The sequence below is a fragment of the Leptopilina heterotoma genome, unplaced genomic scaffold (genome assembly GCF_015476425.1).
Source record: "Leptopilina heterotoma isolate Lh14 unplaced genomic scaffold, ASM1547642v1 Lhet_73, whole genome shotgun sequence".
NCBI classification, from domain to species: domain Eukaryota; kingdom Metazoa; phylum Arthropoda; class Insecta; order Hymenoptera; family Figitidae; genus Leptopilina; species Leptopilina heterotoma.
Genome location: NW_025111169.1, coordinates 590,751 through 607,985, shown reverse-complemented (window position 1 = coordinate 607,985; position 17,235 = coordinate 590,751). Strand labels below are relative to the sequence as shown.

General features: G+C 22.3%; 1 protein-coding gene across 7 annotated transcripts in view; it reads left to right on the top strand.

The window, feature by feature from the left end:
• Positions 1 to 16,622, top strand: part of LOC122510667 (phosphatidylinositol 4-phosphate 5-kinase type-1 alpha) — a 42,143-nt gene extending 25,521 nt beyond the window's left edge. For 2 of the 7 annotated variants that reach the window (XM_043625467.1, XM_043625466.1), the window contains 4 exons: positions 543 to 771; positions 2,943 to 3,154; positions 6,605 to 6,708; positions 14,503 to 15,306. In XM_043625467.1, coding sequence (XP_043481402.1) covers positions 543 to 771; positions 2,943 to 3,154; positions 6,605 to 6,708; positions 14,503 to 14,670 — 713 coding nt within the window. In that variant the 3' untranslated portion in view covers positions 14,671 to 15,306. Of the gene's footprint in view, positions 1 to 542; positions 772 to 2,942; positions 3,155 to 6,604; positions 6,709 to 8,166; positions 8,379 to 14,502; positions 15,307 to 16,318 lie in introns of those variants that run through there. The other 5 variants (XM_043625473.1, XM_043625471.1, XM_043625469.1 and 2 more) reach the window with 4 other exon arrangements.
• Positions 16,623 to 17,235: the final 613 nt, after the last annotated feature.

The window sequence follows — 17,235 nt, the reverse complement described above, 5'->3', positions numbered from 1 at the left end:
TAAATCAATTTGCTTTAAATGCAGAAATTGTTTCAGTTAAATAAAAATTTTTTGATTCGAGTAAATATTTATTTGATAATAGACAAAGAATCGGTTTATTTGAATAAAATAAATTATTTTTTCAGTGTCTGTATACTTATTTCTTGTTTGTTTTGTAATTGCACTTCATTGTTTCTCCAATTGCACTATTCGTTCGTTCCTTTTATTATACGCAAATATGTATATTCAGAGACAAAAAAATATTCTCTGAAAAGCAAATCTAAATTGCAAATCTAAATCGTTGATGTTAAATTTTTCTCTCTAATTTTTATTATTATTTTTAGATTTCTTTGTTTGAAATCCTTTTTTTCGAACAAAATCATTGGATTTTTGATTTTTTGAAAAAGGAAAAAAGTTTTACGATTGAAATCCTGTGCTTCTATAGGTCTAGATTGACCTGTTTTTTTTTTTTTTGTTTTTTTTCTATTGTTTTAGTTTTAATTGTTGTCTTTGTTTTTGAAATCCATTTGTACCTAGGGCTAATTGTAGCACGCTTTTTGTAGGTGGCACCCTTCCTTCCGCCTGTTCCACCCCGCCCCCGCCTTTTGACGACGCAGTACATTCGAACGACCAAACTTTGGCTTCCGGTGGTCACCATCATCATCATCATCATCTTCATCATGTTCAAGAAGGCACTCCTGGTGCTTCTATTCTCACGAGCAGTTCTCATTCCAAACAAAATAAAGTCGTCCATCATGTTACTCTTAGCAAACAATACCATGACACTGTTAGGTGAGTCAATTTTTATTTTTTTTTGTATACAAGAATTTCTTACTCTAGATTTAAATCTCAAATTTCTTTTTTTTGTTTTTTGATTATTTTGATCTGGGTCTTTTTAATTCTAATTCTAATTCTGATTTTAGGGTTGCCACAGTTCAGGGAAATCAGGGAAAATGAAATTTGTAAAGAGGGAAATGTTGGGGAATTTTATTAAAAAGTTCGAGAAGAAATATCAAATTTCTAAAATTTTACTAGAAAAATTCTGCTTTTTGTGTCGAAAAACATTTTCGAAAAATTTAGAAACGAATTCTTTTAGAATTCATCTTAAAAACTTTTAAAACTTTTGAATCACAGGGAATTTTAAAACAAGAACTTTGATTTTATTCTTATTTCTGGAAATAATTTTCTAATTTTCTAAATTTCTAGAATTTATTTCTAAAATAACTTTTCGAAATTTACCAATTTTAATTAACTTATAAAAGATTTTAATTAAAATCAATTGCAATTTTTTGCACGTAATTAAATTTAGTTTCAATAATTAAATTCTAGAGTAAATTTTCTAAATTTATCAATTAATTTAGAAAAGATTTTAGTTCATAAAAAGTTGCAATTTTCTTTAAAATAATTAAATTTATTCTAAATAATTAAATTTTTTAAAAACCTTTCTAAATTTATTAATTATCATTAACTGAAGATTTGAATTAAAAATAGTTGCAATTTTCTGTAAACATTGAAATTCTAGAATAACTTTCCTAAATTTTTTAATTATAATTAACTTGGAAAACATTTTAATGAAAATCAATTGCAATTTTCTGTAAATAATTAAATTGGAGAATAACTTTTCTAAATTTACTAATTATAATTAACTTAGAAAAGATTTTTAACTAAAGGCCATTGCAATATATTCAGAAATAAAATAATTGACTTTCAGAAGATTTTGAACTAAAATATTTAAATTTTTCAGTGAAAGTAATAATTAATTAAATATTTATTTAACAAATTATTAAAATTCTTTAGAAAGAAGTTAATAAAAAATTTTTAAAAATTAATATTTTTCAAGAAATTTTCTTCACTGAAAATAATTGCATTTCTGCGTAAAATTTTATTAAAATTCATTTAAAAAAATAGAATTCTTGGAAGGCATTTTATTAAAATTTTTGAAAATAATTGAATTGTTTCTAAAAATATTATTAAAATGTTTTAAAATAATTGAATTCTTTCGAGAAATTGTTTAAAGATACTAGAAGTTCAAAAAAAAATTTTATTAAAGAATTATCAAATTAAATGGAACTTTATGAAATTGAATTAAAAATAATTGAATTCTTGTAAAGAATTTCATTAAAATTTTTCAAAAATAATTCAATTTTTTGTAGGAATTTGTATTAAAATTGAAATGAAAACAATTCGATTTTTGCGAAGAATTTTATTAAAATTCAGGAAAATAAATTAATTGTTTCGTAGAAGTTTATTGAAATTTTTCACAAATAATTGTATCCTTTCGAGAAATTTAATTAAAATTGTAGCGAAACTAATTTTATTTCTTATGGAGAATTTGTTTTCAAATTTTTTCAAAAATAATTAAATTTTTCCGAGAAATTTTATTATAATTATATTGAAAACAATTGGATTTTTTTTAGAAAAATTGTCTTAAAATTTATGAAAATAATTTAATTGTTTTGAAGAATATTTTTTATATAATTGAATTATTTCAAAAAATTTTATTAAATTTGTATTAAAAATAATTCAATTTACGTAAAAAAATTTTCATAGAGAGACACAATTAATGACAATTGACTTTTTGTAAAAAAGTATTTCTAAATTTGTGAATTAATAGAAATTTCCTAAAATTCTATTAAAAATAATTGCAGTTTATAAGAATTTTTCATTTATGATCTTTTATTATTATTATTGAATCCCTCTAGAATTTTTTTATAGGGATCAGGGTAAAAGTCAAAATTCTATCTCGAAATCAGAAAATATTCAGGGAGAAACAAAATCAAATTTTCAGTGGCAACCTTTGATTTGAATTAAAAGCAAATTCAAAATATGGAAAAATAAGAGTAAAAATTAGAAATTAAATTTTGAAAAAAATTCACACTGATTTAAATTTAGAGGAAAGTGATTTTTTTTTTTTTTTGTGGGAGGAAATAAATAATGAAATGATAATGAAATTTTTCTTGTAGTATATCAGACGTTCATCTAGAAAATAGCGGTAGTGGAAGCGGAAGTGGCGGTAGGGAAACAAAATCGTCATTGAGCGTTGAAAGTGGAGGAAGTAGTCGTGGCGGTGGCGGTTTAACTTGGACCCCTCCGGCCGGAAGTGCTGAAGGATCGACGCCTACCTGGACGGAAGGCACGCCGTCTTTTACCGAAAGCTCCAGTAGTGGAGATATAGGTAAGTGTTTCCTAGCGCTCCACATCTACTACAATTCTTGAATTTGTAGTTGATCTATTTTAATAATCAAAAGAGAAAATATTGTGTCGCAATGCATTTTTGTCTATGAAGAAAAACAATAATCCATCTAGAGAAAAATACATCTAGAAAAAATATTCCGTTTAGAATAAAATACATACATCTAGAAAAAAGCCAATTAGAAAAAAATCCAACTAGGAAAAAATACATCTAGGAAAAAATCCAAATAGAAAAAATACATCCAGGAAAAAATACATCTGGAAAAAATACTCCATTTGAAAAAAATAATCCATAAAGAACAAAAAATATTCTTAATAAGAGAGAAAAATATATCTTATACAAAAATGATCCTCAAGAAGGGAAAAGAAATTTATTTACGAATTAAGAATTCGACTAAGTAAAAGAGAAAGAAAAAGGAAATTAACAAAAGAAATTTATTAATTTTATGTAAAAAAAGAAATTTATTCGTTAGAGAAAAGTTTTTCCGTTGGAAGAAAGAAAATGTGAAAACTGCTTTTAAAGCAATAAATAGAACAAATTTAAGAAATTTCCTCCTTTTATAATGAAAGGAACTTTTGTTATATGATTTTCTTGAAACTCGTGTAAAATGGTTTCGAAAAAGAACTCTTGATTATTATTACACTTCCGTTGCTAGCTTCTTGAAAGAATGTGCACTTAAAAATTCCCCATTTTTAATTGGTGCTACTTTTTTTTGAGTCTGGAAAGCTTAATTCAGTCTCTTAGATTTTTACTGTTTGGGAAGTAGGACTTTAGAATGTTTTAAATTTTGTTAAATTAATAGTAAAACAGTTATTAGATCTGATAAAAAAATTAAATCATAATTAATATAATTAATGTTTTTACGTTTCACAATAAATAATAAAGAGATACTAAAGAGGAAAAAATACATTAAACATCAGAAAAATAAATTGAAGAGAAAAAAATACGTTAAAGAAATAGTAATAAATAATAATAAAAATAACATGAAGAATAGTAAAAATTTTTAGTTTTTAAAACTAAAATAATAATAATACTAAGACTAAAAATATTTAGAGAGGAAAATATTTTATTTTGTTAATATACAAATGTCATCATGTTAAATTTACATTTCCAATTTGAAAATTATTAATTAGTAAAGAAAAAAGTCGATTTTAATTTTTTTAATGTATAATGTAGTGGTTAATTATAAGGGACCAAAAATTGTTCTGAATCTCATATTAAAAATTTAAGTTCTCAGTTTTTATTTAAATATAAAAATTTTTGAAATACAAAAAATTTGTCATTCATGAGAGATTCTTTGTATTTCAAAAATTTTTGTTAATTATTAATAATTTAAAATTTGTTTTTCAATTACTAATTTATTTATTAGTAGAAACTGTTTCTTTTAAAGTTCTAGTCAAATTGAAACAAAAATAGTTTCTATATTGTGAAGAAGAAAAAAATTTCCAACTTTATCTTTGAATGAGATTTTTTCTAAATAATATAATTATTATTTATTGTTCTAAATTTAAATTATTCTAAAAGTATTGATTATTTATTGTTCTACCTATTATTATTTAATAAAAGCGACTTCATTTCTGGAATTTACATATTAATTTTGAATTTCATAATAAAAAAAAAAAATATTTACTGACTGGCATCTAAAAATCATATCTCCAAAATAAGTTCAAATTTTAATTACAGAGCTATTAGAAATTATTAACTGTTATTAACAACGTAATTTGTAAGCATTTTTACATATCTAAAGGAATTACTAGAAAAAAATCTGCGTTAAATTAAAAAAACAATGGGTTTCGATTGTAAATCAAAAAGATAAAATTTTATCATTAATTACATTTCATAATAAGTATTTAATTTTGGTAATATTTGAAATTATTGTCAGAAAATTTAAAGTGTAATTCCGTCTTTAACTATAAGTGCCTGAATAATCGAATTATGAGTTGTAAAATTGCTGTTAATGTAAAGTTTGTCATCTATATAAATGTTACGAATCGATAATGTTTTTTATTACGAATGGAAAATATCTGCTTTATTCTTTGAATTCTCTTTGAAATCATTCAAATAATTTAATTAAATTTACATGAATAAATAAAAAAATTCGATATTTTTTTTGAGAAAGGAAAAAAATGTAGTTTAGTACAAAAAAGTTGAAAAACCAAAGAGAAAATGAATATTTAGTAAAAAAAAAGGTTTTTTAAAGAGAAGGGAATATTTAGAAATTTATAAACAATTTCAAAGAATAAATTTCTAAATTTCTATACATTTCGAAGGAATAAATTTAACATTAGGTATTTAGAGAATACTGAAGAAAAAATATATGTAAAATATTTAGAAAAGAAAGTGTTTCGGAAAAAAGACAAAAAAAAAATAAAGAAAAGGAAGAAAGGAAGAAAGTGAAAAAAGGGAAAAAAAGCGATTGGAAAAAAATATTTGTAATGAGAACAAAAAAAAAACTAGTTAGAATAAATATTTAATAAATATCTAGATAGAATTAAAAGGACCGATTCTTCCAGAAAATGTAATGCGAGATAAAAAAAATACAGTGTATAATTGATTGTATACTTGTATTTATAATTAAAAAAATTTTTAATTTAATTTACTTAAATTAGAAATTAACTATAGAATTAGTCGAGTTTAGTCCTGTTTAGAAAATTAAGAAAAGTGATGTGTCAAGCCGCTCTCCGTTTTGAAAATGACAATAAAGCAGAAGTTACATGAAATTTTTTACTCTATCGTCTCTCTCTCTCTCTCTCTCTTTCTCTCAGTTTTAGCTCAATTCCTCTTGTGTTCACACTTTTATTTTTTAAGCCTTGACAGTCACTTTTAGGAGCGACGTGGAGATAAGTTTCGATTTTCTTTTTTATCATTATGTACCATAATTTTCTCTCTCTCTCTCTCTTTTTCTCTCTATTTCTCACATTATTTGCTTTATTGCTTTTTTCACGTAGGCATGATTCCTGGGGTGCATTTTGACCCATCATTTATTATTATTAATCATTAGGAAAAATCGAGCCGCGATAAAGTCCTCTTCTTCCAATGCTTCGAAATCATGAGCTTTTATTTTTGATAAAAAAAAATCAGTAGAAACATTGAAATAATTTCGATGGAAACTTTTCTTTCCTTCATCACTGTATGTTGATTATCATCAATTTTTATTTTTTCGTTAGGTATAATTTTCTTCTTTGAAATTTTTATTTTTCTTCCAGAAATTTTCAATCTTCTTCATTGAAATTTCCATTTTTCTTCCTGTAATTTTGATTCTTTTTTTTGTTTAATTAAAAAATCATAAAAAACAGTATTTTCCAAAGGCTAGTTAGAATTTCGGGACTGACAAAAATTTTATTTCATCAAACATTATTAATATTATTATTTCTCTCTTTTTGTTTTGCATTTGAAATTATTTTTTATTATCACAATAAACGATACTTTTAGGTTGCCCGACGACGCCGATTAGAAGCAGTCAAAGAAGTGGAGATAAAAGTGGAAGAATTACCGCAACCATGGAAGAAGCTCTTGCCAGTCTCACTACTGAAATGGTAAGTTAGTTGAAATTCAAATAATCTCATTTATCAAATCATAGTAATAGTGAGAAAAAAATTACAAATTTAATCCACATTATCGAAATTTTTTTTTATAATTAAAGGAGAAGATTATTATTCCGTAAAGAAATTTTTTTATAATTTTTTTTTAATAGAATTTTTGATAGAATTTTACGTCAGAAGTTTTCTCTAATCGAAATTTCTTTTCTGCTAATTTTTATTTTCTATGATTTTCATTTATGCAAATTTTCAAAGTAGACAATAAAAATCATACTGAATAAAAATTTGCAGAAAAGAAATTTCTTTAGAGAAAATTTCGTTTAAACGAAAGAAAGAGAGAGACTAATAAAATTCTATCTTTAAAAAATGATAAAAAAAAATTGCTCTACGGAATAATAATTCGCCCCTAATTAAATATTATTTATCAACTAGTCGATTATATATTCGAGCCTGGGATTTTTTTTAAATCATGAAAATAACAAAAAAAAAATATATCAAAATTGCATTCAGTATCAATATTGCACATACCAAATTCATCCACAGCAAAATATTTGACACATATTTATTATACTAATAATTTTTGCATATTATCAGAATGTCACTGCGCTATTTTAACATTATTATTGTAGAGAGAAAAGAAATCTATTAATATAAGTATTGGCCAATCATTTTTAATATTGAAATAATTGCATCATTTCTGTAGAAATAACAAAAAAAGTAAAATAAAACAATTCATCTCTCATAGAAACTGAAAAAAATTATGAAGTCTGCGTTTATGTTGAGCAAAATTTTGTATCGTCTTTTTTGTATATTAAGAATTTTTTTTTTCTTCTCTTTTATTGAATTTAGTAACGAAATCGGCTAATGGTATCGAAAAGGTTCATTTTGTTTAAATATTAACAAAAATTGTGAAAGTTGCACTTCATTAAATATTTATTTATTTATTTTTATCATTTTTTTACGATCAATGTTTCTTATAATCAATTTTCTGCAGCATAGGTATATAATCATTATTTTCGTGTATAGATTGCTTTTTTCTGACCTTTTCCTCCTCTCGCCGCATTTGTTGCTAATATTGTGAAACAGTCTATAAAGCTAAAAGCACAGAAGTAATAGTGAAAAGTACGTCGAGCGTTTCGAAGTATTTGTTAATTTAAAGAAAATATTTATTTAATTCGACTGGAAAAAATTGTTCGGAAAAAAAATATTTTTCAAAAATTGTAACGAAATTGTATTTTTATTTATTTACATTTTGTTGTATGTAATTTAAAAAAATTGTCAATTGGCTATAAATGAGTGAAATTGTAATTAAGTTTTTCCCAATGAACAGGAAAAAAATTGATGAATTTTGATTAAATTTTGTTTTAATTGTTGGTAGTTTTTTTTTGTTTTGTATTTCGAAACGCTCTGCAGCTGGCGTCAAGGTCTGAAAGCTTGTCTATTTGCCTAAATTAGGAAATACTACAACGAGAGTGAACATCTTGTCCTCTTCGACCATCGAGAAAATGGTGTGCTTCGTCGCAGCGACGAATCTTCGAAAGTGACGTAAGAGTGGGAAAGGATTCATTAGGATTCGAAATATCATTAATTATTATTCACGTATACGAAGAATCACTGAAAAAAGTGAAATTAAATCAAATTCCATCTGCAAGTTATTTTTTTAGAAATTAAACTTATTTATTTCAATTTTTTCTTTAATTTATTGTTGTAAAGTTTATTTTTCAAATATTTTGCTTTCAAATTTTTTATCGAATTTCTTTCAAATTCTTTTCAAATTCATTTCAAATTTTTTTCTAATTCTCATCAAATTTATTTCAAACTCTTTTCAAATTCTCTTCAAATTCATTTCAAGTTCTCTTCAAATTCATTTCAAACTCTTTTCAAATTCTTTTCAAATTCTTTTCAAGTTCTCTTTAAATTCTTTTCAAATTCTTTCACAAATTGAAATTTAATTATTAGCTTTTTGATTTTTGTTATTTAAATTAACAATTGAAATTTCAATACAAGACTTTTTTTTATTTAATTTTTGACGATATTTATTTCTCATTTTTTTTTTTAATTTTGATATTCAAAAATAAAATTTTAAATTCAAAAGTGAAATAATTGCAGTTTCAGTCTCGAAGTCCAAAGAAAGTATACAAAAAAAAATTGAAAAATAAGTTTTAATTTTTAGAAAATATCTAAAACTTTTTTTACTGTTATTTTCTGGATTATTCAACACCTTCATTACCTCAAAATACTGGTACTTAAAATCATTGAGAAAAAGATTGACTAGAACGAGGCGAGATTAGTAAGTTAGACAAAAGAAAAAAAAATATTGACAAATATCTTAGTCGATTTAAGTAATCACAGCTTGATGATGAGGCACGCTCTTGATTTCAAGAAAAAAAAACAAGATATAGAATAAGTATAAGTTTTTTTTTTATTTTATTATTAAAAATAATTGTAAAATAATTCAATTTGCATTTTTTTTCTATTGACTTGATAATAGTTTATAGTTTAAGTATAATTATGGCCTATGCCATTCAACGTAATTAAAAAAAAATAAATTATGAAATTTTTCAAGTTACGAACTTGATTTTTGTTTATTGTTCAATTCACCGAAAATCAATGTGAACTAAAGTTTTCAAAAATTATTCGTTAACAATATTCCAATTTTGAAGGAAATTTTTCTGAAAAATTGAATTTTGTTTATATAATTAATCGAACATTAATGTAAACTAAATTTTTGAAAAAATTATTCAACAAAAATATTTCAATTTTCACGAAAATTTTTTTGAAAAAATGGATTTTTGTTTTTTGAAAATTATTCAGGAAAAAAATTTCAATTGTCATGAAAATTTTTGTAAAGAATTGATTTTTGTTTATATAATTCATCCAAAATTAATGTAAACTAAATTTTTAAAAACTATTCATCAAAAATATTCGAATTTTCATGAAAATTTTTTGAAAAATAGATTTTTGTTTTTTGAAAATTATTCATGAAAATTATTTCAATTTTTGGGAAAAATTGATTTTGGTTTATTTATTCATCAAAAATTAATGTAAAATACATTTTTTCAAATTATTCAACAAAAATATTCTAATTTTCACGAAAATTTGTTGAAAAATTGATTTTTGGTTTTCTGTTTATTTATTCGTCCGAGAATCAATAACAAAATTTTTCAAAATTATTAGTCCAAAAAAATTTAAATTTTGACGGAAAATTGATTTTTGCTTGTTTATTCATCGAAAATTAATGTAAATGAAATTTTTAAAAATTATTCAACAAAAATATTTCAATTTTTGTCGAAAACTTTTCTGAAAAATTGATTTTTGTTTACTGTTTATTTATTCGTCGAAAATTAATATAAACAAATTTTTTGAATACTATTTATAAAAAATATTCCAATTTTCACAAAATTTTTTCTGGAAAAAAATTGTTAAAGATCGTAGAATTGAAAAAAAATTCAGAAAAGTGAAAAAAAATTCGAGACAAACTCAATTATTAAATTTAATTATTTTTCGAAAAATATTTCATCTATTTTTATTTACAGTGTATTTTGTAAATAATCTCTTCTCGAATCAAAGTAAAATTTCTCGAATAAAATTGAACTTGTAACTTGAAAATTTTTATGATAAAGACAAATTGTTTTCTTAAGAACAAATTCTAGTGGAGCATTTTTTTTTTTAAATTATAGTTATTATATTTTCCGAAAAGAGGAATAAAAATATATCGTGATTATATAATTCAGGAATACATAATTATAATATAATTATTAAAAGAAAAAAAGGAATTGTCTTAATGAATATTATCCGTTGGCAATATTATTTATTGTTAAGGCTCTCATTAGATGTTACGTATTATATATAAATGAAAAGAAAAAAAAATCTAATGGCATTGTAAATAATTTTAGTTAAAGAAAGAAATCGCAAGACTTAATCATATAAATATTATACATATATGCATATACGTGTAAAACAAAATATTTATCGCGTTCTTTATTGTCTGTCGTTGTGCAATTGTATAGAAACGTAATCACATGTATATTTTTAATCATATCCCTCTGTATATTACTTACCAAGTAATGTATTATATTATCAAAAATGAAAAAATACCAGTGAGAGAGTCAATCACTTAAAAAAATTGTTAGGTGCACAGAAAAAAATTGAAAATTTCCTCAAACATTTTCTAGTTATTTATCAAATATTAGATAACGAAAGAAAAAAAAATTTCATTCGAATAAGAGCGTGTGATATTTTGAAAAAAATATTGAAACAAATATTAAAATTCACTAATGACTGAATTTCGATGAATAAAATATCAAATTAGAAAATATTTAATAATAATAATTTCTATAATAATAAATAAATGTTTCGATTGAAATGAAAATATCTAATTTGCATCTTAGAGTTTATTAGAATTTTCTCTCTCAACGTCCAAAAAAAAAAATTATTTTTTCAACTTCTTTTCTGTGTACGAGAAGAATTATAAATTTTTGCGTGCGTCTGTGTATAGGAATCAGCTTAATTAATAGACGAGAGTTTGTCATTTGAGAAAAACAAAAGGGCAGGAAAAATTTAGAAAAATTTTTTGAGAAAAAAAAGGCCAAAATGTTGTTCAATTACAAATGTTATTTAATGTTTAAACGCTTGTGGATGTTATGCGAAATCAATCCAAGAGACGATGGCAGAAAATATGTGAGCAATATTTTTTGCTAATTGGGGTCATTCTATTTTTTATCAAATATTGTAATTAGAATTCATTTAAATTTTAATTAGAATTAAAATATTTTAATTTCGTATTTTAATTAATATTCTTTCATTTTTTTTTAATTTCTTTCATTTTTTACATTATTTTATTTTAAACTTTGTTAAAGAAAAAATGTAAATTAATGTTATTAAGATCTTTGGAATAATTATCTAGTCATTTTTATTTTGTTCCGTAATTTACAAGAATATTTATTTTTTTTAGAAAAAAATATTTATTGTTATATTATTTTTATTATTTTTATTGCTAAAATATAATTTCTCTTTCTATAAGATTTAAATTTAATTTCTAATTAAAAAAATTAGTTTTTAGATAAAATTAAATTAAGGCTGACATTTGCTCGCATGTTTTCTGAAAATCGTCAAATGCTAGACGCTACAAATTTCCATAATTGCATTCCTTTTAATTATATAAGTAAGCGCAATAATTTTATACCGATTTTTAAAAATAATTTTAACCTTGGTATAATTAGGAATTTGTTTTTTTTAATACATTATTTGTATTATTTATTATATTTTATATGTACAAAACAAATGTACAACGAAAGCTTTAAAAAAAAATTTTTCAAACAAGCAGGATATTATTTTGAACAAATAGATTTTTTATAAAAATTAGTTTTCGAAAAAGAAATTAGTAAAATTCGAAAAAAAAAATTTGGAAAAAAAATCAAAAAGTCCTTTTTTTATCGTTTAGTTTAGTAAAAAAAAAGTGGAAAAAATATATTTAATTTGAGATATAAGTGTGAAAAAAATTTGCAGGAAAATGTGAAAAATTTTTTTATTGAAATAAATTTCTTTTCCAAGGTGGAAGCGAATAGAAAATTTTTGTAGTGAACGATCGAGTATAGGAAAAATGTAAAGAGAATGAAATATGTTTTATATTTACAAAAAGAAAAGAAAATGCTTTTTAAAATGCTGTAGATAAATATTTTAAATTTTTAAATCAATACCAGTGCTCCCATTTTTAAAGAAAAGCGTCTACGCATAAAGTAATGAAACTTGTTATTGTTCTCCTCGAATTATTAAAAATATATATATTATATATATTTAACTTTATTCTTAACATTTTTCTGATAAATCGGTGTGCGTGTACCATAAAATAATATTTCGAATAAATTAATACTTACTTTACGAAAAACTTTAATTGTGTCCCACCAGAATCGTATTTTTTTTTGTCGGCGAACAAACTTTAATTACTAATTAGTAATTTTCTTTCAAGTAATTACTGATTAGTAATATTATTTTAATTGTAATTGCTGATTAGAAATTTTATACTGTAATTGCTAATTAGTAATTTGATCAATTCTGTAATTAATTATTATAATTAATAATTAAAAATAAGGCTAAATTTCGTAACGTTTTTAAAAACAAAAAAAATATTGCGACGATTTAATTTATTTTATTTTTTAGCAATTGTTTTTAGTTTCTCAAAAAAAATTCAGATTTTTTAAGTACATGAAAATTTAGAGATGAATTTAACTTGAAAAAAAAATTTCTTTTTTGATTTTTCCATTTTAAAAATCGTTCCGATGTTCAGCCTCACAATTTAATTGTAATTTTGTATTGAAATTGCTAATTGGTAATTTAATCAATTTATTCTGTAATTTATTATTAATTATTAATTATTAATTGTTAATTGTTAATTAATAATTTAAATATACGATTGGCCTGTAATTACTGAGTAATTGCACAAAATCCCAGAAAACTTTTCTTTTCACTCGAATACGATTTTGGTGATCACTGCGATTAATATTTAATTACTAATTTTAAACTGTGACTTAAGTACATATTTTTTTTTATAATAACTAGCGCTTGAAGGACAAATTAATCCAAAAATTGTAACTAAAAAGTTGAATTATAAAAACATTCATTTCTTTAAAATGGCGTTGAAACGACGAAAACGTTTTTGTACTCGAAAACGTTTTTTTTTTCAAGTTTACGAGAAATTAAAATTGTATTTGAAATAAATTTTGTAAATTAAGTAGAAATTTTATAAATTAAGTAAAAATTGTAAAAATTAAGTAAACATTAGACGAATTAACTAAAAATTGTACAAATTTTACAAATTTAGTAAGAATTTATCTTAAAATACGTTTTTGGTATTAAAACGTTTTCCAAAGTTATCAACTGTGAAAAATATTATTATTATTATTATTTTTATTAATAGTTATCTCCATCACATTAGTTGAAATTTTTTTTCTGTTTCATTATAATGTTTAAAATTTACTAGCACAGTGGTTCGTGTCTTTTTTTTTCTTTCACAAAATAATTTTAATGTCTGTAGAAATTTGTCTGTTTTTAACCATTTATTCTGTAAAAAAAAATGTAATCAAAGCTCGAAGATCCGTCGCTTGCGAGTTTACAGTCTTGAAAAACTGTCACTTCGCTTTTTCTCTTAGTTTATTAGGAGCATGCGAATTTTTTTTCCAAAGCTTTTATGCCTCGATATTGCTTTCCAATGAAATTCTCGATTTATTTCCTAAATTTTTAATTAATTTTAATTATATTAGAATTAAAATTATCATTAGGAATTTTTAATTAAATAATTATTTACCTGATTCGAAACATTATTTTAATAAAAATTCGAAAACTAAAATCAAAGAATAAAAGTTAAAAAAATAAATTTAAAGAATAAAAATTCAAAAAATGTATTTTTCCAACTTTTATTCTTTGAATTTGTTTTTTTGAATTTCTATTCCTTAAAATTATTATTTGAATTTATTTTTACTCTTTAAAATATTTTTATTGTTTACCAAAATTTGAAATTTATCAAAATCAAATTAACATCAAAATCGAATTTTTTGTCTTAATTTATTCGGAGATTTCGAAAAAAATCGAGAACCGAAAATGGAAATGAATATCAATACAAAATTCTATGTGTTTTTGGCTTTTGTAGTAGAATTAGAGCAAGAATCGAAAAATTCTAGATTAGAACTAAAATTTCAGTAATTTGAGTAAAAAAAAGAAACCAAGTAGTTAATTAAAATAGAAAAATTGTTACAAGATTTGATTTTTTTTAACAATTCATGTCGAATGATCTAGAGACGGGACACCTATAGTTTTGAACAGATAGATTATCAGTTGGATCGCACATCCAATCGAGTGTCACAACGTTTCATCAGAAGTGAATCGAAGCGATCAAGTTTGAAGCACGTTGCAATTGTGACTGCAGTACAACGTGCACTAAATCTACGGCATCGAAGACCATGACTACAAGAATCCTCTGATGATGATAAAGACTATAAATAATTATTTGAATCTCTCCAAGGACAAATTTTTTTTTTTAATAATTTATTTAGAAATGTCCTGTATTTATTCAAAAGGAAAAAAAGTGTTTTACAGAAAGGAAAAAAATTTTATCGAAAAAAAACTAATTTTATAATTTATAGTGAAGTCGTGAAGTAAAAAAAAATGATCACTTTGATAGGAGTTGATAGGAGAGGAAAATGAAAATAAGATAATTTTTAGGAATTAATTCAAAACTGATTGTTTTATATTTAGATTTTTATATTATATAGAAATTTGCGTTGTGTATAAAAAAATGAAAAATACTTGTTATATTAATTGTAATTATAAGTGTTGTACTTATTTTTTTAAACAGTAGTTTTTCGGTGTGAATTTATTTTCAATATTGAGAAAAAGTCTTCTTTGAATCGAATGAATTTTTTCCTCTACTATTGTTATTCAAGAAACTTTGATTTTTTATTTCTTCGTTGAATAAAACAAGTAAATTTTTTTATTTTCAAAGAAATTTAGGAAAATTACTTTAGAAAATAATTTTTTAAACAAAAGGAATATAAATAGTTAATTAAAGAAACCAGAAAAGTTGACATTGATTTTTAATTCTTCTCCTAAATGAAATAAATAAATAATTAAATTTTTGATTTTCAAAGGAATTTAGAAAAATTACTTTTTTTGAAACAAAAGGAATATTTAAAAAAAATAGTAATTTTTTTATTTCTTTATTGAATAATAGTAATTTTATAAAACAAAAGGAATATAGTTAATTAGAAATAGTAAGAAAGTCAACATTGATTTTTAATTTTTTTTCTGAATAAAATAAATAATTTTTTTTATTTTCAAAAAAATTTGGGAAAATTATTTTTTGAAACAAAAGGAATATACGTTAAAATTTAGAAAAGCAGGAAAGTCAAAATTGTTTTTTAATTTATTTCCTGAATGAAAATTAAATAAATTTTTTATTTTCAAAGGAATTTAGGAAAAAAAATTTAGAGAATTATTTTTTAGATCAAAAGAAATGCAAAAAATCAAGTTTCCAAAAATATAATTTTTTTTAATCAAAAAATAATTTTTAATACAGAAAATAAAAAAGTAAAGAAATAGTAGAAACCAAAGAAATACACGTGCAAAATTCAGTCCAAAGAAGTCTTTTTCCGGAAAATATAATAGAAAAATTGTTAAAAATTTTCCAAAACGAGAAAATCATTGTAAATATTTTTTAAAAATGTCATTGAATTATATAAAAAGCAGTTAGATATAAAAAAAATTAATTACAATAATAAGTAGAAAAAAATTGAGTATTTAACACTTGTATTATTGACGATATAATCTACAATAATCGAAAATTGTTGGCAATATATAAAATTATAAATACTATCTATAAATCTTTCCACTAAAAAAAAAAAAATTGCGAGTATTATTATTTTAACCACTAATAATCGACGATATTAGCTAAGATGCATGTGGGTGAACATTTTTTTTTTTAAAGATAATAAAATATAATTTTTTTAGACTTTAGATTTTTATAATAATTTACGTATAGATTAATAATTAGTAATTTATATTTAAAAAAATCGATTTCAGTTAATTATTCAGTTTTTTAATTCCACACTTTCAGACCCATCTCTAGGCAAGCAATTTGGAGGGTATCATTTTTTTAATTATTGAAAAATGATCTCGGAGCTCCAAAAACGATTTTGCCATTATAATCGCAGGAGCCGGTCCATTTAATAAAAAAATGATGCTGTAAGTACGTAAAAGGAAGAAAAATTGAAAAGGTAATCTCAACTTTAATTTGACCTCAATAATTCGTTTTTACGAAAAAAAATTTAGTTTAATTTCTAATTCAATGAATTTTAATTTGCAATATTAATTTAATCCTGTAAATTTAATTTAGACAAGATTAATTAAAGTTCATTTAGTCAACATTTAATTTAATTTAATTTAGTCAAAATTAATTTAAATTTAGTCAAAATTAATTTAAATTTAACCAAAATTAATTTAAATTTAATTTAGACAAAATGAATTTAAATTTAATATTGACTAAATTAATTAAAATTTAATTTAGTCAGAATTAATTCGAATTTAATTTAGTCAAAATTAATTTAAATTTAATTTAGTCATGATATTAATTAAATTTAATTTAGTCATGATATTAATTAAATTTAATATAGTCAAAATTAATTTAAATTTAATCTCCAAATTTAGTTGAATTATTTTTTTTCAAGTCAAATTTTGAGAATTTATTCTCAAGGACAAATAAGTTCCAAGATAATATAATTATTGGAATAAATAGTTTAATTTATATAGTAAAATTTTGAATGTAACAGATTTTTGTACCTAATTTTTATTTTTATTGAACAATTTAGTTTTTGTTTTTTTGTTTTTTTTAACCGAAAGAAGGAATAATTGTTTAGATATTATTTAATTTGACTGAGTATAAACGAGGCATCTAAGCAATTTGTTCAGTCTTAAGTGCAAATTGTAAAAAAAGCTATGTAAAAAATTAGCTTATATATATTATACTTTCAAGCT